The 24,615-nt window shown below is 46.7% G+C and overlaps 11 protein-coding genes across 11 annotated transcripts; 4 read left to right on the top strand and 7 right to left on the bottom strand.

Moving 5' to 3' along the window:
• Positions 1–255: 255 nt before the first annotated feature.
• ColSpa_00435 (uncharacterized protein) lies at positions 256–1,366 on the top strand (the record flags this gene model as incomplete). Its single annotated transcript, XM_049266647.1, has 2 exons — positions 256–276; positions 329–1,366. 2 exons carry the CDS (start codon positions 256–258, stop codon positions 1,364–1,366), a joined length of 1,059 nt encoding a protein of 352 aa, XP_049122604.1.
• A 45-nt stretch (positions 1,367–1,411) lies between these two features.
• Positions 1,412–2,836, bottom strand: ColSpa_00436 (uncharacterized protein; the record flags this gene model as incomplete). Its single annotated transcript, XM_049266648.1, has 1 exon — positions 1,412–2,836. The coding sequence occupies one exon, from the start codon at positions 2,834–2,836 to the stop codon at positions 1,412–1,414; it is 1,425 nt and encodes a 474-aa protein (XP_049122605.1).
• A 748-nt stretch (positions 2,837–3,584) lies between these two features.
• On the top strand, positions 3,585–4,871 carry ColSpa_00437 (4'-demethylrebeccamycin synthase; the record flags this gene model as incomplete). The annotated part of the gene is made up of 1 exon (XM_049266649.1): positions 3,585–4,871. The coding sequence occupies one exon, from the start codon at positions 3,585–3,587 to the stop codon at positions 4,869–4,871; it is 1,287 nt and encodes a 428-aa protein (XP_049122606.1).
• A 411-nt stretch (positions 4,872–5,282) lies between these two features.
• On the bottom strand, positions 5,283–6,589 carry ColSpa_00438 (FAD-dependent monooxygenase OpS4; the record flags this gene model as incomplete). Its single annotated transcript, XM_049266650.1, has 2 exons — positions 5,283–6,209; positions 6,266–6,589. 2 exons carry the CDS (start codon positions 6,587–6,589, stop codon positions 5,283–5,285), a joined length of 1,251 nt encoding a protein of 416 aa, XP_049122607.1.
• Positions 6,590–7,263: 674 nt separating this feature from the next.
• Positions 7,264–8,359, bottom strand: ColSpa_00439 (putative uncharacterized oxidoreductase; the record flags this gene model as incomplete). Its single annotated transcript, XM_049266651.1, has 2 exons — positions 7,264–7,598; positions 7,654–8,359. The coding sequence occupies 2 exons, from the start codon at positions 8,357–8,359 to the stop codon at positions 7,264–7,266; spliced, it is 1,041 nt and encodes a 346-aa protein (XP_049122608.1).
• A 556-nt stretch (positions 8,360–8,915) lies between these two features.
• Positions 8,916–10,036, top strand: ColSpa_00440 (AB hydrolase superfamily protein; the record flags this gene model as incomplete). The annotated part of the gene is made up of 2 exons (XM_049266652.1): positions 8,916–9,237; positions 9,300–10,036. 2 exons carry the CDS (start codon positions 8,916–8,918, stop codon positions 10,034–10,036), a joined length of 1,059 nt encoding a protein of 352 aa, XP_049122609.1.
• Positions 10,037–10,342: 306 nt separating this feature from the next.
• On the bottom strand, positions 10,343–11,575 carry ColSpa_00441 (putative FAD-dependent monooxygenase; the record flags this gene model as incomplete). Its single annotated transcript, XM_049266653.1, has 1 exon — positions 10,343–11,575. The coding sequence occupies one exon, from the start codon at positions 11,573–11,575 to the stop codon at positions 10,343–10,345; it is 1,233 nt and encodes a 410-aa protein (XP_049122610.1).
• A 2,411-nt stretch (positions 11,576–13,986) lies between these two features.
• On the bottom strand, positions 13,987–15,042 carry ColSpa_00442 (uncharacterized protein; the record flags this gene model as incomplete). Its single annotated transcript, XM_049266654.1, has 2 exons — positions 13,987–14,923; positions 14,975–15,042. 2 exons carry the CDS (start codon positions 15,040–15,042, stop codon positions 13,987–13,989), a joined length of 1,005 nt encoding a protein of 334 aa, XP_049122611.1.
• Positions 15,043–16,269: 1,227 nt separating this feature from the next.
• On the top strand, positions 16,270–17,663 carry ColSpa_00443 (lactose permease; the record flags this gene model as incomplete). The annotated part of the gene is made up of 3 exons (XM_049266655.1): positions 16,270–16,508; positions 16,563–17,012; positions 17,069–17,663. The coding sequence occupies 3 exons, from the start codon at positions 16,270–16,272 to the stop codon at positions 17,661–17,663; spliced, it is 1,284 nt and encodes a 427-aa protein (XP_049122612.1).
• A 340-nt stretch (positions 17,664–18,003) lies between these two features.
• Positions 18,004–18,327, bottom strand: ColSpa_00444 (uncharacterized protein; the record flags this gene model as incomplete). Its single annotated transcript, XM_049266656.1, has 1 exon — positions 18,004–18,327. The coding sequence occupies one exon, from the start codon at positions 18,325–18,327 to the stop codon at positions 18,004–18,006; it is 324 nt and encodes a 107-aa protein (XP_049122613.1).
• Positions 18,328–18,640: 313 nt separating this feature from the next.
• On the bottom strand, positions 18,641–19,202 carry ColSpa_00445 (uncharacterized protein; the record flags this gene model as incomplete). Its single annotated transcript, XM_049266657.1, has 2 exons — positions 18,641–18,879; positions 18,938–19,202. The coding sequence occupies 2 exons, from the start codon at positions 19,200–19,202 to the stop codon at positions 18,641–18,643; spliced, it is 504 nt and encodes a 167-aa protein (XP_049122614.1).
• Between the last annotated feature and the right edge of the window lie 5,413 nt (positions 19,203–24,615).

Below are 24,615 nucleotides of genomic sequence, written 5' to 3' on the forward strand. Positions count from 1 at the left end.
CACTGCGCCGTGTCCCCGGATAACGTTATGGGTGGGGTAACCGTAGCTGTCCGCCCTCTTCTGCTTACTTAAAACACTGTGAAAGGTACAGTGTCAAAGCTGTGTAAGCACCATCCTAGTCTCAAGCTGATTAATCACTCCTCAACAATAAGATGAAGAGCGTCATCCCCGGGCGTCTGTCATCCACGATAACGTTAACACAGAGGATCTTTGCACTTCTCCCACCATCATAACGAGCTGCTCTTAGGAGCGGAGATGAGTCCCGCCGATGCTGAAGTGAGTTCACCAGGGGAATGAGAGGGTTGAAAGACGTTACTGATTAGGACAGGCTCGACGACGCGAGCGCGGTGTCATTGCCCAGCGCGAGTACCGCAAGCGCCACGCATCCAAGGTCCAAAAGCTGCAGGATGAGAACCGAAAGCTCAAAGATGTCATCGCGAAGATCTGCAGAGCCTCGCGGAGGAGTCACGCTCTTCCTGACGACCTGAAGGCTGTTCTCTCCAATGCCCGTGACCTCGCTGGCATCAACGACACTATTACCGCAGTTGACGACGACGTAGGGGACAAAGATGCTGAACAACCTACTTGCTCACCGCCTGCAAATTCCTCTCAGATTCTCCCACAATCGTCAGCACTCCAGTCCTCACCCGAATTGAGTTCCCCACCGGATGATCAGACGCCGGGTGGACGACTTACACCCCGCCTCGACTACGGCCTGTGGTTTGATGCAGACCGTTTAGTCCGTGTCCTCGACCCGCCGATAGACATCGTGCCGTATCTCGGCGCGGGCATGTGCACTATCGCGGGCTGCATCTTTTGGTCTACCATGAACTACACTATTGACCTCTGGAACTCCCGCTCCGATCCGCTAGCTAATAGACTCATGGACCGCGTGTTCAACCACTCGAGGCATCTGGCTGACCGCAAGTACCTGATGTCGCTTGCGCAGGCGAGAATGGACTACAAGCAGAAAGGATATATGTTCCGTAAGCTGTCGGAGCAGTTCGAGCGAAACGCCATGGGGGATCTGTACAAGCTTATCAAGGACGACTACGAGAATATGGGGCTGCCGAGCAAGTACTGGAAAACACCTGAAGAGGTCGCCGACAACGTGTTGAGTCAAATGACGCCGGAGCAAGCTGCGCGGTTTCAGGCCGTTACCGAGGGTAAGGGCACACGCGCTGATGAGGACATGATGAGGGCAATGGTCTCCTGGCTCGCGCGGAACTTTGTCTGTTTTGGGGACGGTCCCAGGTGGAACAACATTAGTGTCTCCGTCGGCATCGGAAGCTGGATCGCGGAGCTCAGAAAGACAGACGCACACGCATGGGAAGCATCCTCTTATTCCATCGAAATACCGACTTAATGATGTTCATGTCGACAACACTCGCTGGTAGGATGTGTCAAGTCCTTACAACTCCATCCGCCAGGCGCGCCCGGCCAAGTCACCTTCCCACGCAGGATCTCTGTTAGGGCCGTAGTAATCGTCAACCCCCGAAGTCGAATGTTCCGAAGCAACTTTAGTGTCTATTCCCTGACACAGGAAACCCTTGCCCTCCGGGCCGCCCCCCATCTCGCCGTTGCCGATATTCTCACAGGCCATAAAAGCTCGCCTCCCCTCGAGCCATGAATCACTGACCAGCATGGGCCCGTCCCACGGCCGCTCCCAATCTCCGGCATAGAACACGGCTTTGGTCATCTCGTCACCCACCTTCTTCTCTCGGAGGAAATTGAAGAGCTTGGCGGCGTTGGCGTGGTCGAGCAGAGGCTGCGCCATGGAATCAATGCCGTTGCACGACAACGATTCATCCGACATCCATTTTTCATGATAACTGCCCTGTTCCCAGGAACTCTGCAGTTGTCGCCGGCACTCGCTTGCAATCTCAAAGAAGATGGTAACGTTGAGAACTTTGGGAAAATTCGTCGCCAGCGCCTCCAAATGCTCCATTGGCCATGTTCCGTTTCGGTTGATGTCGAATGTTATCTTCTCCAAGTTTGGAGCCATGCGGCCTAATTCAGCAATTTGCCTCGGTGTCATGGTCTTTCGCTGCCGATATTCACTCTCCGCCTCGCGCCATTCGAGCCTTTTCAAGGACTGCGCGTGATGGCGAAGCACGGGGAGTACAGAGGCACTCGTCTCATTGCTGAAGAGCCATGATAGGGACGTCAGCGAGTTCTCTGGCAACCCCAGGATGAAGTCCTTGGCCCATTGACCAGTGACGGTTAGCGATCGAAGTGATTTTAGTTCTGGAATAAGATGTCGCAAGTCTGGAGAGCGGTTCAGTGTCGGTCTCAGAGCAAGCTCCTTGATGTGCGAGAAGTCCATGGCCTTGATCCAGAGATCGAGATTTGTCTTTGCTTTTTGCTCTGGCGACAGCGGAAACCATTTTAGCCAATTCCACGCCCTGCCTGACCCGAGCCACTCGATATTGTCCCAAAACCTCGAGTTGGTGCGGTAGGGGGGCTGTGACGCCTCCTCCCAGGCTGAATCGTCAAATTGGTAGCCCTCCAGGTCCAGCACTTCCAGCTTCGACGGATAGTGCGACCGAGAAGAAAGATCAAAAGGGAAGCTCCATCTATCGGGCCACTCCGAGCACCCCAGTCCCGTGACGCGGAGTTTCAGGCTCTTGATCCCGGAGCATTTGGATAGGGTGCTGTGCACGTCATGCATGGTTGCGAGGAAGGGGTCACCTAGTTCGCGTTTTCCATAGTGTCTATCTTGGCCCGATGGCACAACGGTGTCGATGTAGGTCGGGCAGTAGAACGACGGACTCGAGGCCGAAACGGTAAGGATGAAGAAGGAAAAGACGAAGAAGTTATGAAGGAATGGGCGCATGATTGCGGTGTCAAGTGTTGTTAGTATCCCGATATTCTTGTTGGTTAAGAAGGAGTTGACCGGCCACAAGCCAGTGGCAGTCGCAACAATTCACATGTTCATTGTGAAATGGCCACGATTTCGTTTTCTGCGCTAAACAGCGGTCGGACACCTGGCCCGAATCCTTCGAATGAGATCTCCGCCTTTCATCTTTAGGCAGCCATCGAGGTCACCATTCTCAGTCAAAATTGTTCCCCATGTCTGTTCTTGGCACTGTATAGTGAACATGAAGACACGGTTGTTGATCATGTCGCGCATACAACTGAGCAAGTTGAGCGCTGTCCGTGCGAGACAGGCCATGGGTGCAGCCTACTGGGGATGATCGGTGAGCGACGGGGGCATCTTGTGAGACATCACCCATTTCATCAGCAGTACATCTCGACAAATCCGGCTCAAGCTAAGGATCAACAAGCCAACATTGTCGAGGTTTGGTTCGGTTGAAATGTTTGTACGTTAAAGGTTGAGTTTTGCGACTATGCTCCGAGCGGCTCGGGTCAATGATTGCTCATTTAACCTTAAGTAGCCTCCCTTGCAACGACCGATACATCCGGCGCAATTAGGAAATGTCACACTGGGTCGCCCCAAATGTCGACCTCACTTCGTCACATCTCGACACGACACAGCCTTACGTATCTCACTCATACTGAGAATTGCCCTCGAGTGTTTCCACCGCAGGATCCGTAATCAACTCTCGGCGAGCCACTTCACGATGAAGGTCCTCATCGCAACAATGCCCTTTGCAGGGCACATCAATCCAACCCAGCCCATCGCACGCGCCCTTGTCCGCCGCGGCCACACCGTCGCATGGCTCACTTCCGCATCCCACGAACACCTCACAACCCCAACCGGCGCAAACTTCATCCCCTCCCCTTCAACCCTCGCGCATCACGACGAGACCCCGCTCAGCCCGGACCCGGGAACCTCGGGGCTCACCGCCATCGTCTCCACCCTCCGCAAACTATTCTTAGACCGCGTGCCGGACCAAGTCGCAGCCTACCGCTCTGTCTTGGAGACCTTCGACGCCGATATCCTGCTGGTAGACCTCACCGCCTACGGTGCACACTGCCTGCGCGACCTCACAGGCCTGCCATACGCGACCCTGGGCATCAACCCGCTCGTCACCCTCGACGCCGAGGTCCCTCCCTGGGGTACCGGGTGGTTACCTCCCAGGACGTTCTTCGGGCGGTGGGTCAATGGATTGGCGCACGCGGCAGCCGGCCGTCTGCTCTATCCGAAGCTCACGGCGGCGCTGAACAACCGCCGCCAGGAGATGGGGTTGCCCCCTTTGCCGGCAACAGGGTTCTTTGATTCGGCAAGGTCGGACACGCTGCACATCATGCCCACGACCCCGGCTTTTGAGTTTCCGAGGAAGAATCTGCACCCGGGGGTTAAATTTGTCGGGCCGCTCCTGCCGCTGTTCAACGACGAGGAGTTTTCTCTTCCCACGTGGTGGGGCGAGATGCTCACGCACCCGCGGGAGAAGGTCATCCACGTAACACAGGGGACGTATGCGACGAATTCGGCAAATCTCATCGCACCCACGCTGGCGGCTCTCGGGGACCATGAGGACCTGCTCGTGATGGTGACAACCCCGGACGCCGAAACGGTTCTCCCGCCCGAAACCCTCCCCTCTAACGCGCGGGTGGCCTCCTTCATCCCGCACGCCAAGCTCCTCCCCCACGTCGGCGTAATGGTCACCAACGCGGGCTACAATGGCGTCCTTGTGGCGCTGAGCTGCGGCGTCCCGATGGTGTGCGCGGGCCGGAGCGAGGACAAGGCCGACGTCAGCTCGCGGGTCGCGTGGAGCGGTGCCGGGATCGATCTAGCAACGGACACGCCAAGCGAGAAGGCGTTGAGGGGCGCGGTCGAGCGAGTCATTTCAGACGAGAAGTTCCGGAGAGCCGCCGAGAGGATCCGCGACGATTTCGGGAAGCACAATGCGCCCGAGGAGGCAGTGGATGCGCTGGAGCAACTTGTTGAGAAGAATCGGAGCTGAGGCCAGTAGGCGACGGGGTTCCGACATTTCCGTCTTCAAGCCGAAGGCAGTGCGACCTTATCTCAAGAATCACCGAGTAGGTATTCGACGGGATGTGGAGATGGACGTCACTCCTGACAAGATGAAATGTCCACTATCGAATGCTTGGCAGTGCAGACATTTCGATTCCATTATACGGTGAGGCATTAGTTTCCATCAAGAACTCAGAATAGTCCTTGCGCCGAAAATCGCAAGCCCGTCATTGGTGTTGCGGGAAGTGGTCGTCGGTAAACAGCAGCTAGTATTCTATCGTCATGTCTCGAGTGCGAGTGTTTCATAGACGCGAAGTCCAAAACCCGAAGCAGTCTCAGCTATTCAGGAATCTGAGCAATGAAAAAACAAATGTATTATTCGCCCTTACGGGTCGATTTCTTATAATCTTGACTGCCGTACTACTTCCTTGGCATGGGCTTCCAGGTCGTATGAGCACACCTCCTCGATGGTAAGCTTTCCTGGTTTCTCCAGTCCAGTGCTCCAGCCGATCCTTTCATTCAGGTCGGTCCTAGCCTTTGCGCTGGCAGTCTGGACACGCGTAGCTCTCTCTTTCCTAACTGTCTGGTACATCTTTAGCGTTTTCTCAACGTTGCCATCAAAGCAGTCTGGGCCAAAAAGCACGCCCAAAGCTGCTGCGTCCTCGATGGCCTGGCAGTATCCTTGGCTCTGGTCTGGCAACATCGGATGGGCCGCGTCACCAAGGAGCCCAACCCGGCCCTTGACCCAGTACGGGTATTCCTGATGCACATAAAGACGCCACATCTTGATGTCTTCAGCATGCATGAACAGCGTTTTGATCTTTGGGTCGAGGTTAGGGAATGTTGCACAGAGCTCCTCCGGCGTGGCGCTGATATTCCATCCGTCGCGGTCGAGGCCGTTGCGTTCGGCAGGGAAGAAGCAGTAGCAGCTGATAACCTCGTTACCATGGCAGGCCGAAAGCACGATTTTGTCCATGCCAAAACCGCCCCAGAACTCAATGGCGTCGTTGGTGATGAATTCTGTCATGCCAAGCTTCCGCAGTTCGGCTGCGCTGATGATACACCGGTAGCAGCATGACGTGGAGAGCCCGAACTCAGGCTGAACGCCGATGACGGTCCGGGTCAGGGATCTGATGCCGTCGGCTGCGATGATCAGGTCGGCATTGACCGTCCCCCCGTTCTCGAACTCAACCGTGCCGGTTTGCGCGTCCACGTTGAGCGCCTTGTGGTTCTTTACAATCTTGCATGATGGACCCGGTCCGCTTTTTTGTTGGACGGCCATTTGTAAGGCTTGATGCATGTCGATCCTGTGGAAATTGTAGTACTCCTAGGGAATGGTTTAAGTTCACTGTTATCACGCAACAAGCCACACATTCGACTTACCGATCCGAACTTGGCCTTGTAGTCGCCGAGCCCGTATTGCTTGACTATCTTGCCTGTCTCCCATTCTCGCATGATGAGGTTCCGCAGCACCACGGGTTTCACGCCCTCCATATCAAGGTCCCATTTTTGAAGCCATCGCGAACCGTTAGATGCTACCGAGAGCGACGCGCCCACCTCGCCAGCGAAGTCGTAGCGTTCATAGAGGGTGACTTGATGCCCGGCGCGTCGGAGCGCCAACGCGGCGGTGAGTCCACCAAGCCCAGCACCGATGATGGCTACATCCAGTAGCTTGAAAGACCGTGTGATATCTTCAAGGGAGCCCATGATGAAAATCTGTGCTGGTAGTAACGTATCAACTTGGGTCTCAAAATAACGACAAGGATTCAGATAAAGATGAACATCTCACTGAAAAACTTACAATGCAGTTGTCCCTGGAAACTTTACCAAGTATTTTTATGTTGGATTCGACACGTAGCCTATTGTGACAAAGGCGAAAGGCAATCGCCATTCCGCCGATTTACTCTCGGCACACTCCAATGGGCCCTCATCGATTCGTATCAGTGCAGGGAAACCCAATTGGTGTTATCGACCGGCTTTCTTACACTCCTCCGATAACAACAAGCGACGGGATATTTGGCGGGGCGCGCCAATAAACAACGGTCACAGTCCCGTCGCTTGGGAGGAAGTGGAGACTAAGAAACCCGTAGGATCTGGCAACGGACTTAGACTTTGTTGACTACCAAATCTCCGAGAAGGCTCGAATCGAGAAAACGGCACGTTTGGCATGCAAGAGGTTCTCGAATGGTTACTTCAAAACTTAATTGACGTGCATCTATGGTTTGTCTGCAGCTGGTAATTGTACAGCGGATAAGTGGCTCATCACTCATATATGCCATCAGCCACCGGCATCGGCAGCAGAGATCCTTTGATCAATAAACTGACACTCGTATAATTGAAGAATAATTGCAATACTGGAATATACATTCTGTTCGCCCATCTCATACCGTTTCCTTCTCAACGCCTACAACTTGAAGCACTAGGTCGGCTACGAGGTCCGCCAACTCCTCACCAGGAACACACGGCTTAAAACCGAGAATATTTCCTGCCTTACTGCTATCAGATGTGTATACCTTGCCATCGAGTGTCTCTCCCGGGCTTCCGATGGGCACGCGAGATTTCACCGCATCGGTTATGTGGCTTGAGCTGTGTATGGCATTCGCGAGCTGCTGGTTGTCAAAGTTCCCATTGATGACAAGGAACCTCTCACCGGCCGCACCTGGTGCTTCCAAGGCCGCTACATGTGCTCTGGCGAGGGCCTTGACGGACGTCCACACTAGTAAAAATATCAGCTTGGCTAAGACTAAAGCGCCGGATTATTGAAAACTCACAAGGCGCTCTTGTCTCAGGCACTTGATTGACATCCATGAGACTCCAGATGATCTGATTGCTGGCATTCAAACCCTTCACAGACTGAAGCGTGCCAGGAAAGAGAGAGCCGAATACCATGCCGGGACACAAGGTCACGAGCTCCCATGTGCGCTTCTCCTTGCGGACGTATTTCCATGCCGCTTCTTCAGCCAGCTTCTTGCTGGCTCTGTACGCCACGGCCGCCATTGGCGCGTTCTTGCCGTCCTCGTAGGTCAGTGGAGACCAGTCTTCTTCGGTGTAAACCTTCCCAGGACAAAGGCCCTTAGACGCATCGTAAACCGCAGCGAAACTGCTTGTCACCACCACTCGCTTGACTGTTGGAGTTGCAGTCGCGCTTTCACAGATCGTCTCTGTGCCTCGAATGCTCGGACGCAACAACTCGGTCTCGAAATCGTTGTAAGAGAATCCAAACGGTGATGCTAGGTGGAGGACTCCAGTGCAGCCTTTGAGAGCCTCGTCGAATGCGCCTGTGGCAGTGATGTCCGGGACGATGGCAACGCTAAGGTTAGGATTGTGGCCATGAACTCCCTCAAGCAGCGAAGCCTTTTCGCTTGACCTTACCGTGCCCACAACCTGGTAGCCGTTCTTGAGAAGCTCGGCGACGCAGTAGGCACCGATGAAGCTGTTTGCGCCTGTGACACAAATTTTCCCTGAGCAGCCCATCATAATGCTGTCCTATTCTTTTGAGAGGGGATGTCATCAGATTTTTGAGGATTCGTCTACCTATTCGAAGCTAATATAAGAGGTTTGGGTTTTGGTATCTTTTTTGAATGGGGTGCGCGGAAAGTCGACAATCGAGGGACAAAAGCTGGTCGGTGTTGATTCGCGTGTTGGCATTTGTTAACTAGGTCTCATGGAGGCAAGAAACCCAACTTCGCGCCTTGCGCGTTCGACATCCCACCTTCTAGTAGTCATCAATTGACAAGCTTGGCTCGATTCGATTGTGACTCCGTAATCCTATGCGAGGTTGGACCCTGAGCAACCTTGTGATAAGAACACCGGCCAGACTAGTGCGTATACGACGGGATATCAAGATAAGCCAAGCTCTACGCGACAAGTCGCGTTGCGACGGCATTCAGTCTCACATGCGAACCTCGATCAATGAAATAACGAGTTGACCACACCCACTTGGTCAGCCACAATGGTGCTTTTAGTTCATCCTTGATACATCAATCCCGTGCAACATATCCAGAAAGAGTTCAACCAGCATCACGCAACCACCATGTCATCCGGCGTCGGGCATGAGGCCCTCAACCCGATCAATCCTGCATTACTTCCCAGACTCGAGCCAAAGTTTATCGAGCTCTACAATACTCACGTGGCCAATACTCCGAACAAGCCCATTGACTTGGATGTCCTTCGCAAGGTGTACTCAAGGCTCTACGGCTATGGCACCGCCCCCGCGCCAGACTGCGCAAAAGAGTACGAAACGACGGTACCGGGATGGGAAAAATATCCGGGTGACATAAAGATTCGGGTTTATGTGCCACATGGAGAGCAGCCAGCAGAGGGATGGCCTGTCCACTTCGATTTTCACGGTGGTGGTAAGTTGATAGCTCTTCGACAAGTCAGAACAATTCTAATCAGGCACCCATCTTTGTCGCAGGCTGGGGCCTTGGCGATCTCGAAACAGAATCGCACATCTGTAGGCATATCTGCGTGAAGGCATCTGTCATTGTCGTCGACGTCGATTACCGCCTCGTTCCCGAGTTTCCCTTCCCAACTGGCCTGTATGACTGCTTCTCTGTTGTCAAGAGCGTCCTCGCAGAACACAAGAGCTACGCTGTGAACCCAGCAATTATCACATTCGGCGGTGTGTCGGCTGGCGGCAACATTGCGCTGGCTGTGAACCACCTCTGCCGCGATGCAGGGAACAAGGTCAAGGCCGTCGTCGTTGGCACGCCGACCATTGCGGACATCTCTCAGTTCCCAACCGCGGCTGATGCCGGCAAAGTCTACCCCTCGCTTGGGGAGATGGAGTTTGCCCCTCTTCTCAATTGGGCGCGTTTAAAGTGGTTCGACACGTTGAAATGGGCGTCGCTGTCACAGGACAACGATGTTCTGCGGGCAGAGCAAGAGCAGGACGCGGGATGGTTCCGAGACCTTATGACAGCACCAAACTGTGAAAATCTTGCCGATCTAACGGTCGTTATGACAGCAGAATGCGATCCTTTGCGAGATGAGGGCGAGGCTTACGGTAACATGATCAAGTCGAAGGGAAACGATGTTATCATCAAGAGGTTTGCAGGTGTTCCACACCCATTTCAGCACATGGATGCCGCTCTGCCACAGGCGAGTGAGTTTATTGAAGACACAATCCAGCATGTCAAATCAGTACAGTAGGCCTAGCTCAAACAATAAACAACATAGATAATTTCTCTGGACCCCATGAAGTTGCGTTTTTTTTAGGCCATCTCTTCTTGATGAACGAAGCGCCTCCTAAATCTTTCTTTGGAGCAATTAGTTGTGAAAACAGATACATGTGATCGTCTCAAGTAACATATCAGAAATCCAATCATGGAATTTTCAAAGGAATGTTGTATACTTGTGCAATTGAAGACCTATTGGCTCTGCTGAAAAGGAGTATTTACACAGAGATGATAGACGAAATTTATTGATCATTGAGGTGGTTTCATCCACACTATCTAATTATTCTATGGTAGCTGGCTCCAGTATAATGGCCCGTTTGCTCACCAATGGGCTATCGGGAGTCAGAGCATTGAGGTCATGCGCGTCAAGGCAAGCCTGCCGAGAGAGAAGGACTGCTGTCCGGGTCCGTGGCCGCATCTCCGATTCATAGGACTCCACCGCCCTTTCATAGCCCGTACGAGCTTGATGAGCTTCAATCAGCTGTTCGCTTAGCCTTGCCGCATCTGTAATGCCGTGGTTGAATGCCTCGCCTCTGTACATAGTCATGGCATGAGCAGCATCGCCAACCAACGTCACTCGACCCTGATAGTTGTCCCATGCTTGGGTGGGCCAGTCTTGTAATTTGATCTCCAGCACCTGTGAGTCGTCCGGTATGCTTTCAACGGCTGCTTTCAGTCTGGCCTCGAAGGGTTCGGCCATGGCTTTCATTTTGGTAACTCGGTCGCGATGAGTTTGCGGCACCTCGTCGGCTTCTGATTTGACTGGCCATGACATGTTCAGTTGCCCTTCAAAGTATTCTCCGGCTCCGGATGAGCCGTTGACTTCCGGAGTTGATAAAGTCGAGTACCACAAGAAGGTGTGCGTATCGGCATGCGAGCCTTGGAACAAAAGCGGATCAATGTCCCTCAGTGGCTTCACTTCTTCAGGTGTCATTCGCATCGTAACACCAGCAAAGCGCAGAGGCAACTGGCTGAGCTTCGCCTTTTCAAGCCCAAGAAGCAGGCGGCGCGTCCGACTACTGCTCCCGTCTGCGCCCACGATGACGCTGCCAAGAGCAATAGTACCATCCTCAAAAGTCGCTGAAACTTGGCCGGGGGTTGAAGTATCAAAGGACTTGACCGTCTTGTTCCAATGAACGTTCATGCCAGTCGTAAGAAGATTGCGCAGCTTGCGTCTGTTGATGCGCAAACGCTTGCTTGCTGGAATGCTGAAGCGTGGTTCCGCTGTTGCCAGGTCGAGAAAGAGGAATTTACCCGTATCTTTTCGTCCCTGTTCTGGATCGACTTGAATGTCAAGGAGGCGGTGGAAGAGGCTTGGTGGCAAGCATGATTCGAAAGCAGAGAGACCCCAGTGGACGGTGATGCCCCATCCACCTTCGCTTGCGCCAGAGGACGCATCCCTTTCGTAAATCACAAAAGGTACGCCGTCCTTTTTCAAAGACTGGGCAAGAGTCAAACCAACAATGCCGGCTCCGATTATGATGACAGGGAGTTGCTCCGCCTGTAAATCCATTGCCGGCACTATATGTTGCTCAGGTCGTAAAGATGGCGAGACGAATGTGCTATGGAATCGAGGTGAAGAAATTCATTGGAGCCTTATGAGCTAGAAGAGCTTGGAACAATGCACGCATAGTGGTGGCGTATGGTTGTTTTCAATTGAGCGTGATGTTCGTCGATGCCAGTGGCTAGTGGTATAAGACCGTGCATGATTTGCTTCGCAGAGACGATCAAGGATACCAAATGTTAGGCTGATGGCCGGGCTATCAAACGATACCTTGGTCCGTCCGATTTGGCTAGTGCGCGTGGTTATCTGCGACTTCAGACCCACTCATAGGCAACGTCCTATGGACCGTTGTTGTATATAAGATAACGCTTCGACAGATACGACGGGATTCACTCTCCCGCAACCTTGAAATCCGTCGCATATATTGGACTCATCTGCTCGTCACCAACAACCCTCCATCACCGGAAATATGGGCCGAAAGAAGACTGCCTGTAACACATGTGCTTCAATCAAAGTTGTTTGCTGCAGAAGTTCTGGGCCATGTATTCGATGCACACGTCTATCGCTGCCGTGCAGCCTAGTTACCGTTTCTGATAAGAGTCAAACACATGATTCCGGCAAGCGCCCGGGTTCAAGGATACGGCATCCACGGACAAGCACTGTAGGTCTCCTACACTCCTTTAAGGCGCAACCGGACAGTCTGAAACCGGCGAGCTAAATTCTTTTTCATCTAGGGCTGCGTCAATTGTCGGAAGAGACGAAAAAAATGTGACGAACAGCGGCCTATCTGTGGTGACTGCGCGCGTTTACGTCTAGTGTGTGTGCGTAGACAAAAAGTCAATCGACGATGGAGAGCGAGTTCAAGTCCCGAAGATAAGGGCGAGCTGGATGAAGCAGAGTTACAGCTATCGCCGGTGGCTAATGCTGAGGGATCGTCGTCAAGCCCGGCCGAGCCATCGAACCAGCCAGGCTCAGAGGCTGCCAATCAAGATCACCATGACTGGATTGCCCTCATTGACGAAGAATATCTCAGTGGGGAGTCCAGCGCAGGCTCAAATCTAGCAAATAGCAGTGCTTTGGAGGTGTTGCCCGAGGACCGGGCAAGTGACGACATATCGCTCGAGGGAGCTATCTCGCTGCCATCTACCGCACTGGGACACCTTGCTGGAATATCTCCACATTCAATTGAGGACTGGACCGTTGGGGAGAGGCACCTCTTGAACCATTTTCTTCAGTCTGTGTCAAGATCTCTCGTTGTGGTCAAAGATGACGAGAATCCGTTCATTGGCATCATCGTCCCCATGGCATTAGAAAAAGATGCCGTTCGACATGCACTCACCGCTCTATCCGCCTGTCATCTGGCTAGGATCTATCCCGAGTTTGAAAGAAATGTCCTTCGACATCGAAGCCACGCGCTGGATCGCCTAAAGAGCGAGCTTGGCTCTGGCCCTGCAACATTATCTGCCCTAGCAGCTACACTGCTCTTGTGTTTATTAGAGGTTCGTGCGTTGTCTGTAAATTCTTCCTGATCTCGTTCTTACAAAACCCTACAGATATGCGAAGGGGTTTCCCGAAGATGGTTGCTCTATCTCCAGGGCGCCCGAGCCATCCTGTCTGACGTGCACTTGCTGACCGCCGATAAGCCGCTCCATTTTTTTATCGACTTACATGATTATCTATGCTGCATGGGAAGTGTGACCCAACCAAGTGTGCCGCAACCATTGTCTCAGAGCATAGGGGTCATGGACGTTGGGCCTTCGGGCATGCATCCGCTATTCGGATTCGGATCGGATCTTTATCACTGCCTAGCCAGAATTAGCCAACTGGCTATCAGACTGGAAGCCAGTTCAATTTCAGTCAATGGTGAAGCCTGCGAAGACATCCAAGCAGAAGCTCGGGCCATAGAGCTCGCGCTTCAGAGTTGGGCCCCACCTGATGGAGATCTCTCGGTCAATAGGGACGAGGCCAAGGCGACCGCCTTTGCAGTCCAGTGGGCTGCAATGCTCAGGCTGAGGGAAATAGCTCCGTTTCAACACTGTGATGGCATTAACAGAAATCAAGGACCGATCGACTACATCTTATCAGCACTCTCACTAATCCGATCGGGGTCCCAGGCAGAGGCCCATCTGCTGTTTCCGTTGTTGATGGCAGGCGTAATTGCAACCACAAAGGCGAGCCGGTTAACCATAGATGTCCGTCTCAACATGATGAAAACAACTATTGGCTTCGGCCACATTGCCTCTGGTCACCGGCTTCTTGACCAGGTTTGGAGAAGAGCAAATAAAGGGGAGAAGTGGCGTTGGAAAGACTTGATGTGTCTTGTTGCACCAGGGTTAATTCTGTTCTGAACTCTTTTCTTATGGAGCTATCATTCTATATACACATGCAATCATGTTCTGAGTCATCGCCACCTTCAGTCTCTAGTATGCCTTCATCCCCGCTAGCTGCAGTAGGCGGTCGCTCATCTCCGGGAGCTCGAGGGGCTGGTCTCTATCGCGGGGGTCCCGTGTGCCGTCTGGCAGATAAGTTTCAGTGGCACGTGCGATGATATTGTCGTGAGGCCAGTGTGTAGTGCCGCCATACGCCTTGAAAACCTGTTTCTTTAGCTCCAATTGTTCGGAGCTTGCAAGTTTTGCTGGTGTGTAGGAAGCATAGATGACCGTTCGGATCTGGTTGCTCTCCTCCTCAGGCTCCGAGCCGTAGTGAATCGTCCTGCTATCCCACAAAATCAGGTCTCCGACATTAGCGCACACTTTGTGTGGTTCTATGCCCTTGGCCTTGAACCAACTTAGCTGCCCCGCATCGAACATGTATCGGTCCAGCTTTGTCCATGTGCTCTTATCGGTTTGGGTATCAAAGAACTCGTCATTAAGCCTATGGCTTCCAGGGTACACCACAAGACCACCATCTTCGGGCCCTGCCGGCGAAAGATTGATAATGCCCTGAACGCAGTGAAGTCCTCGCCTCAACGGGCTCTGATCAATGTGATCCCAGGCTCCTTTGCGAGGAACATCTTTTCGGTTTGGCAAGGTGATGTTAAGGCTGTCAAAGCTGACCAGCAGCTCCTCAGTTCCCCAAATCTTGGCAAAAGCCTCGATGACACCGGACTCTAGACGGGCATCCCACATGAATTTCTCATGGGCCACTCCATAAGAGTGGAATGTGTTAATCTTACTCTGTACAGGAAGATTGGCCGTAATCCATGTGGCTGGGTTATTGAAATCGAGGTCTGTTCCGAATGACTTGAGCCAGGCATAAGCCTTTTCTTGGTAACTAATGGCGCGGTCGCGGGGTATCGCTCCCTTGACTACGGCGAAGCCATTTTTCTCAAGGTCTGCACGCCAGTCGTCCTTGGTTCTTTTAAGTTATTAGCAGGAACTGATTTGGCGTGCTGGGTTATGTACTAACTTTACCACGCTCGGGAGGGCGCTTTTGACCAGTGTAGGCGTTTCGACCAACGTAGCTGAAGGTGCCATTTTGAAATTTCGACTCAGACTTTGGCCTTCTGTTGACTTGGAAGTTGGGTGTTGAAACAGTCGAAAGTTGCTAGGTCAACTGCAGGAGATCAAGCCGAAATCACCAAGATAGATAAATAGTTATTCGTCCAGATCTGTGGTTCCACAAACAAAACTGGATGAGTTTGCCGTCGTAAACGGAGAAATGCTCCCAGCTCAGAGGTCGTCGCGAATTACGGCCTTCAAGGAAACTGTACAATGCTTCGAGATTTGATCGCAGGAATTGACTGAAAGGATTATTGGGGCGAAATGCCCTACTTCAACCCGAGCCTGAATTGTGTCATTGCATTGATAAGCGTGACGCTCATTGCTGCGCACGAAATCAACCAAGTCCAATGGCACTGCTTAGGATTCGACATTAGCCAGTCTCAAAGCCCTGTAACTCTGCAAGGGTGTACATATCCCGTCGCATTCGGTCTTGGGCCCCAGTTCCGTCGTAAGGAATCCCGTCGCACACGGAACATCGTCTCTGGAGACTGGTTCCACTGACTCGGTAGTCCAAAAATAGTTGTAAATCTTATCTATGGTCCTCGGGCCAGTGCTTGCGATAAGCCGCACTATCGGGTCAAATGCAGATGTGGTTAGACCTGTGATCCTACGGTCCCCAGCCTTGGCGTAGTGGCTGGTCATATCAATTGAGCTCTTATCGTTTCAATTCATGGACCGTCTCCTGACCAAGATGCAACATCGCGACATGACCGGAGCGATGTGGGATTATATTATAGCCATTGGCTCCCAAGATTGGGTTGGAAGTGCTGCTCAACTTTCAGTTGTATGCTTAGAAACTAGTCCGCGGCCGCAATGTTCGGGAAAAGCCGCACCCTTCGCCGACAGGCTCAGCAGCCACCATCGGCCGTTATTGCTGCAAGCAAAGACCATGGGCCAGTTTGGAAAGACTCTGGGTTCCGCAAGCTCTTGTTGCCAATCGTTCTGGTTTACCTCACCCAAGTCTGTACAGGATTTGACGCTACCTTAACGGCGAATCTTCAGAGCTTCAAGCAATGGAGGGCTGGTATGTAGCCCCTAGCTGTTCTTAACCAGTATACTAACAGAAATTAGACATGGGGAAACCAAACACATCCGAGCTTGGCTCAATCACAGCCATTTACTTTGTTGGATGTCTTGTAGGCAGTATGCCAGCTTCGGTGATTACGGATCGATTGTATGCTTGCCCATAATGTTGCCTTGATGTTCTTCTTGCTGACCACGGATAGTGGTCGCAAATGGGGCATGGCTGTCGGCCAATTCCTCACCATTGTAGGCGCGGCTTTTCAAGCCGGCTCTCAGAACCGTGGTCAGTACATGGGTTCACGAGCTATCCTCGGTACCGGCATCGCCTTTGTCACTTGTGCTGGGCCGGCGCTTCTAAGCGAACTTGCTATGCCGAGTATCAGGGGAACGCTCGTATCGTTCTTCAACCCGTTCTGGTATGTTACTACGCTTGGACCATCTGCACACTTCGGGTCAGCTAACAGTCACAGGTACCTGGGAAGCATCATCGTCGCTTGGACATGCTTCGGCACCTCTCACATGGATGCGACAAATTCGTGGAACTGGCGCATTCCCTCGTTATTACAGGCCGCAATCCCTTGCATTGTCCTCCCCACCATCTACTGGCTGCCTGAAAGCCCAAGATGGCTGGCTTCAGTTGGCCGGGGAGAAGAGGCGAAGAACATCATTGCCAAATATCACGGAAATGGCAACATGGATGATCCTCTGGTCACTGCGCAAATGGCGGAAATTGAGCATGCCATGGAAGTTGCCAGAGAAGGCGTCACATGGAGGGCATTGCTGACTCGAAAGACCAACCATCATCGGCTCTTCATTGTAATCACGATGACGTTGATGACTTTATGGTGCGGCCAGAACATCATTACTTTTTACTTTTCCAGCATTTTGACAAGTGTCGGAGTCACTGATACAACACAGCAGTAAGCTACAAAACCCAGTCTTATTTGTATAAGGATTTGTCCCACTGACCTGTCAGGACTGGCATCAACGGCGGCCTCAACATTGTAAACTTCATTTCATCCCTTGCTGGCGCAGCAATTGTGGATCGAATAGGAAGACGCAAGCTCTGGATGACATCCTACGCTGGCATGATCCTTATCTTTGTTCCGTTTATAGCCCTCAGTGCTGTGTACAGCCAAAAGAAGCGACAAGACGAGGGGTACGGCGTCATCGTCTGCCTGTTTCTTTTCGATATCATGTACAACGTAGCGTGTAATCCGCTGCTGTACTCGTACGCCACGGAGATTATGCCGTTCTACATGCGCTCCAAGGGTCTCGCAGTTAAGAACTTTGTCGGTCAAATCGCGCTTATCATCAACATGTGGGTAAACCCGATCGCTCTGGCAGCGATTGAGTACCACTACTACATATTCTTCCTCGGTCTTAACTGCGTATGGCTGTATCTCATATGGTGTTTCTTTCCGGAAACCAGCGGTTACAGTCTCGAGGAGCTCTCTATAATTTTCGAAGACGGTAATCATGCAGTGGAGATACTGAATGCTGTAGAGGTTGATCGCGACGCAAAGGACGTCTCAGAGTACGCTGTCAAGCCCAAAGCTGATGTAGAATAACTCTGCGAGAGACGCAGAATACAGCACGACAATATACTTTTGTTTTAATTTCAGTCGTCTAAGGGTGTGGTTGTCAAGTCCGCAAGGAGATGCCAACCGGTAACACTCTATGACGGATATTTAAACTACCGGTAGGGTAGAGTGATAAGTCCTGAGCCCGTCTTGACGTTGAAACCACAATCCAGCTGATTGACCAATCATACGAGATAGATGCGACCGAAATGCTCGGAATGAGAAACACCTCATTATGGATTTGATGACGCCAGGCCACGGCACGATCTCAGCAGTCCTGTTACATGTCAGTCCTCATCTTTGTATTCTAACAACATTGCCAGCAGACTCACCAAGCTGCCAGAGGCTGCCTGTCTTCCTCTTTGTCAAAGGGCGACTTGGGCTTCTCTGTCTTTTCGTCCGCCGGCGAAGACTCCTTCTTGTTGACTGGACGCGAAGGATTCAACCCCCAGAATAGGAGTTTGAGTGGATTCTCGAGGAAACGATCCCAAGAAGTCTGAAACTCGTCGACAAAAGCAGTACCGCGCGGCATGATGGCGAAGTATACATTGTCCTCTGTCGCGTGGGGGATAAAGTAGGCACGCATTTCTCGCTCGCGTAACTTCCTGGCATCCATCTCAACCCATAAATCGTCATGGACAGGGATCTGCATGTTGACAGCCAGCATGGTTCATCGTCATCGAAACTAAGTATGATCAGCTAGAGCCATAATGAATCGATGCAGATGACACTTACTGGAATCTGGGATGATATGGCTTGGTTCGCAAGGTCTCGTGCCACAGTTGCGCCAGGCGGTCGACATCCCAGTCCAGTTCCGTGCCGTAGGGATGGGTGAATGGTTGTCCAAGCAACGCAGAATCGAAGGCCTTTTCGGCTGGCTTATCAGGGCTGGCGACAATGACGTGAAAGGTAGTCTGCTTGACAAAGTCGCGAAAGGTCACGTCGCCAACCGTCGGGCGGTCCTTCTAGTACCAATCCTCAAGCTCGGGCGCCGACGCGTTGGCGAAAGGCAAGCCATAGCCGACGACGGTTGGGTTCTCCCGCAAGTGGACGGTTACAAAGCAGTACTTCCTGTCGTCGCGATCCGGGAACCGTGAGAGCAACTCAGGAGGTGCTGGCTCGAAGTCCCACTTGTTGTCGCCCACAGGAAACCTGAGGGTGATGCTCCGATAATCAACAGGATCTATGTGGCCTAATCCCCTATCTGTTTACGGAGTGTCAGTCTGTCACTTGTTTCCAGAAAAACCAAAGGCATAACTCACACTGGTAGACTTTACCAAAGCCGCGATCCTCATTGTCTAGACCAAGGGGGATGTCGATCCGCAGCGCATGACAGAACGTAGTGTCGACGAACTTCAGACTGCACAATCTTGCCTTGACCTTGGAGATGCCGGGGCCGAAAGAATTGCCACTGGCGATGATCGGACCGTTTTCTCCGTTGAAGACGACGCAGTCCTTGGACCAAGTGTCCCGGGACAGGGCGTTGGCGGCAGTATCAGGGGCGGTAGGTGCCTGGGGTTGAGACATGATTCTCGACTTAGGCTTGCTTGAGTAATCCTGAATGACGAAGACAACGGCGAACCGAAGTAAAACACTCAACAACTGCGGGGATGAATAGTCAAACAAGAAGATAAGAAACACAACACCTGTGAATTGTTGGTCAGGAAGTGGAACCAACTCCATAGAAGAGAGTGAGAGTAAGACTTACCGAAAACCGAACACCGTACTCCTCCTCCTGTCAACCAGGTCCACAATTGAACAAAACAGAGCTACTGCTTTCACTAGAAGATAATACAAACGCCGAAGCGAGTGAAAAAAGCCCTACCCAACAGGTTTGGGCTGTCGACTAGCTCCGGCGAGTGAACTTTGCGATGCACAATCGCCTCCTTGGAACCCAAAGTAAAAAAGAAAGTAGAACTCACGCCGGAGTCTACAATAGTCGCAAGCCTGAGCAGGTAGGATTGATCGCCGCCGAAGAGACGATCGCGCAAACACAGTAGACTAAATTTGCCGAAGATTGATGAGAGAAGAGAGAAAAAGGCGGAGACGGCCACGATCAAGGCGAAATACAGTGGGGGGTAAGAAGTGTGGAATCACCCCACCTTAAAGCGCGTCCTGACGCGTCTTCCTCTATGCATCGATTTTTTCTTTTCTCCCATAACTTCAGGAAATAGAGGCCAATTTACAAGCTTTTTCTTCTCATTTATCAGGAAATCGAAAGCCTAGCAATGAGTTATTAAGAGATCAGCAGATCGCAATTGTAGCCTTTGTGCTAGCTAGCCAAAGTTACCGCAACGCGGCTACAGTCTTCAACTGCTCTTATAAGGCAGTCACTAACACACTTCAACGATACCGAGAGAGCTAATCTTTTGAGTTTACGCCCCAAAAAGGCAAGCCGCCAAAACTTAATAGGCAAGAAAAAAGGGCAATTATCAGGTTTACTTACTATAACTTCTAGGTTACCTACTTAAAGCTTACTAAGTCTTAAAAAGGCCAAGTTAACCTTAATACTATTAAATAGACTAAGAATAAGATTTATTATAAGAACTCTTATCTTATTTAATTATATCTTTATATCTAATAACTATATAAACTTACTATATCTATATTTGGATTAAGTAAAATAGGAGCTTTATAACCATATATAACTTGTCTATATATAAGATAGGCTTATAAGAATCAGGTTAACCCTAGAATTCTAGTCTTAGATCTAGTTAACCCTAGAATTCCAGCCTTAGATCTAGTTAACCCTAGATTCCAGAAAACCAACTCCTAGATTCCAGATAAGATTATTTTATTAGATAATCATATTACTAATAAGATATTAAGAAAAAGATATAAGCCTAAAATATTCCCACCTTTTAGAAAAAAATAATAATATAATAATATAAAAAAAATATAATAACCTTATCTTTCTACCTTTACTTTTATTAAGTCTCTTTACTTCCCTATAACTATCTAAGAATATTACTAATATATTCTAAGTAGTTATAAGCCTAGCTTATAAAAGACTTATACTTATACTTTTATTTAATATAACAAAAATTCAACTTTGCTAAGGGACGAACCACATTAGCTAAGGGAATTTTAAGGAATATAGCTCTAAAGCACTACACCTATCGCTATATTTTATGCCACTACAGCTCTAGGCAAATCACAATTTAATCCCACCTTACCGGTTAAAGGTTATTTCTAGTCTATATCTAACAAAGACTATATACCTTAAGCTGGAATTAAACCTAAGAACTTTAATTAAGTTACTAATTTAACTAGTTAATCTAGAGGGTAGCTAAACCTCTAGACCAACTGCTCTGCTGTCTGGTGAAAGCTTCTTTAGTTGAAGGCCTATATATATCTTCAACCCAAGGCAACTACGTAACGCTATACCGTTAACAATAACATTATAACAACTTAACTACTTTTAAGGCCTATTTTTTAAGACAAATTCAACAATACTATTAGAATACTAATATCTCTCTTTAATCAGCTAAAATTAACCTATAATAGAAAAAATCTATATTCTACGCTTTTTTAGTAGTCTAAATTATTTAGTTTAAGTAACTAAATTTAAAGCTTTACTTATAAGTAAAGATATTAACTCTAGTCTTAAAAACCTACTAATAATAGTAAATTAAAAGGTAACAGATACTAAAATCTTAGCTTATATAAAGCTATTTTATAAGGATTTACCTTTACGGGTTATAAAAGACTCTATAATAGGATATAAGGCCTAAAAAAAACTAAAGGATTTATATAAACCTACTAGTTTTATTAACAAATATTTTACTTATAAAAAGTTCTTTAATACCTCTTTAGAATCTTTTGATTCTATAGAAAATTACCTTAATAAGGTAAAAGAGCTTATAGATAATCTTACTATAAAATCTATAGTATTACTAAAATAAGTAATTATTACTTAGGTATTAAATAGCTTAGATAATAGTTATAAAGGTTTTATAACTAATGTAATATAAGCTCTAAGAAAAGATTCAGATTTATATACTATTAAATCTTTAACGTACTCACATAGCAAGTCGCAGATCATAGCGAGTTATGCACAGGCTTATCGTACCTTAAAGGGCACTTTTTTAACTATTTTTAAAAAATCTAAATCCTATTCAAAATAGATATAACTTTGTATAGAGGGTTCGATAAGGGTTAAAAACTAGTGAAAAATCTGCTAGAAATTATTATTATACTATAACCCTTAGAAACCTTATCGTTTGCTCTGATAAGGAAGGTTAAGTAGAACTAAGGGTTAGGGTAAAAGAGAAATTTCTAATAGATCTTTTACTAGCTTTTAACCCTTATCAAACCCTCTATACAAAGTTGTATCTATTTTGAATAGGATTTAGATTTTTTAAAAATAGTTAAAAAAGTGCCCTTTAAGGTATGATAAGCCTGTGCGCGACTCGCTATGATCCACAACTCGCTATACGAGTACGTTATTTGTAAATTTTATAGATAAAGCAAAGAGAAAAGGATCTTTTATAGTCCTTTATACTTTAATATATAATAAGGGATATAAAAAACCCTGGAAAAAGACTAAAAAGATATATTGTAGAAATTGTAAAAAATCTGGTTATAAAGTTAAAGACTATGCTTTTCTTTATCCTTATAAAGCCCTAAAAGGCTAGATAAATAAGGATAAAGAATCTAATATATATTAGAAATATAAAAGAAAAGCTAATCTTAAAAGAAGATAACTTAATAAAGTATAAAAAGCCTTAATAGCTAAAAAGGCTATTATAAAAGAGCTCTTAGATAATTCTGAATCTAAAGATATAAATATAACTATAATAAAAATAGAACCTATAAATATTATAATAGATAACTAAGAGGAAGAAGATCTTATTAATCTAGACTTTAAAGACGTAAGTCCTCTTATACCCTCTATAAGTTATAATAATAATAAGATATTAGGTTATAATATAAATAATTTTATATTTATATATATAAATATAAATAATAATTATATTATATTCTGTATAGATACTGCTGCTATAGTAAATATTATAATGGATAAATCTCTTTTTATTAAGACAATTATAATAAATAAATAAGTTAACTAAAAAGAAGCAAGAAAGCAAAAAGTAACTTTTATAGGTAATATTATTATCTCTTTTCCTTTAGATAACGATAATATATATATATTAAAAAACTGTTATTATATGTTATAGTTAGGTATTAACCTACTAAGCTAGAATAAGATAAGAAAGCTTAATATAGCTTCTCTTTTTTAGGACATAAAGGTATCTTTAATAAATACAGTTAATAAAAAGACCTTTTATAAAAGGGAACTAAAAGATAAACTATATTATCTAAATATTAAAGTCTTAAATAAAAAGGATTTATATTAAAATAATAATAATAACATATATATAAATACTATAAAAGATAATAACTTTATAAAAAAAAAACCTTATAAGTTTAAAAAGGTTAATAATAAAGAAGGAAATAACTATATAAAGTAGTATAATAGATTAGGTTATGTTAGTCCTAAAGTTCTAAAAGAACTACAGAATAACACTAATATAAGTAATAATATAACTATAAAAGGAGATAACTTAATATGTAATACCTATACAAAAGCAAACTTTACTATAAAGGTTAATAAAAACTTAGATAACTATAATAAAGAGTATAACTATATAGAAAAAGTTGCTTCTAATCTCTGTGGACCTATAACACCTTCTATATATAATAAATATAGATGGTTTATTATTTTTTTAGAAAGGAAATCTAGACTTACCTCTATTAAACTCTTAAAAACTAAAGAAGTAGAAGAAGTAAATACTACTATATTAAAATATATAAATAAAAATAATATAAATAATAATAAAATAAGAGAATTTAATATAAACGGTAGTCTAGAATTTAATAATAATACTATAAATTATATATATCTAATAAAGGGCATAAACTATAATATAAAAGTTCCTTATACGTATAAACTTAATGGTATAATAGAAAGAGTTATTAGAACTATAACTAATAAAATAAGGGCTTTACTATTACAAGTTAACTTACTTTTATATCTATAGGGAGAAGCTGCTTTAATAGTAGTAGACTTATATAATATAACTCTATATAAGGCATTAAACTATAAAACACCATTTAAAATAGTAAATAATATAAAGCTAGATATAGATCATATAGTTACTTTTAGCTTTATATACTACTATAAAAATAAAGACCTTAAGATAAAGAAATTAGATAATAAAGCTATAAAAGCTATTGTTCTAAACTCTAAAAATAATATATATAAAGTATATGATTTTCAGAAAAGATCCTTTTTCTGGACTAGAGATATTATTATTTTAGAAAATTAATTTTTATTTCTTAAAATACTAAATAATACTAGTAATAATAATACTAATAATAATAATAATAATAATATTTTATGTGATAATATAAGTAGAAAGAAAGCCTTGAATTAAGGAGGTAATATAATAAATAATAATAATTATAATAATTATAATAACTATAATTGTAATAACTAACTATAGTTATAATAACTATAATTGTAATAATTATAATAATAATAAATCTAAGATAATAATTAAACTTTTTAAGCTAGATAGAAAGCTTAAAGATAAATATAAATGGGTAGTAGACTAAGAAAGCGCTTTATATACTATAGAAGATTACTTTACTATTAAACCTATACTTTTTACTATAAATAACTATAATAATAAGATAAATTAGTTTAATAAAGCTTCTTATATTCTATCTATAACTACTATAAAAGACCCTTCTATATATAAACAAGCTATAACCTCTATAAATAGAGATTACTAGATTTAAGTAATATTAAAAGAAATATTAGGTCTATATAATTTAAATACTTAGAAAATATTGCCTTTACCTAAGGATATTAAGCCTTTAAGAGGTAGATAGGTATATAAAATTAAATATAATAATAATAATAAACCTATTA

The sequence above is a fragment of the Colletotrichum spaethianum genome (genome assembly GCF_022836535.1).
Source record: "Colletotrichum spaethianum MAFF 239500 DNA, contig01, whole genome shotgun sequence".
In the NCBI taxonomy this organism is placed as follows: domain Eukaryota; kingdom Fungi; phylum Ascomycota; class Sordariomycetes; order Glomerellales; family Glomerellaceae; genus Colletotrichum; species Colletotrichum spaethianum.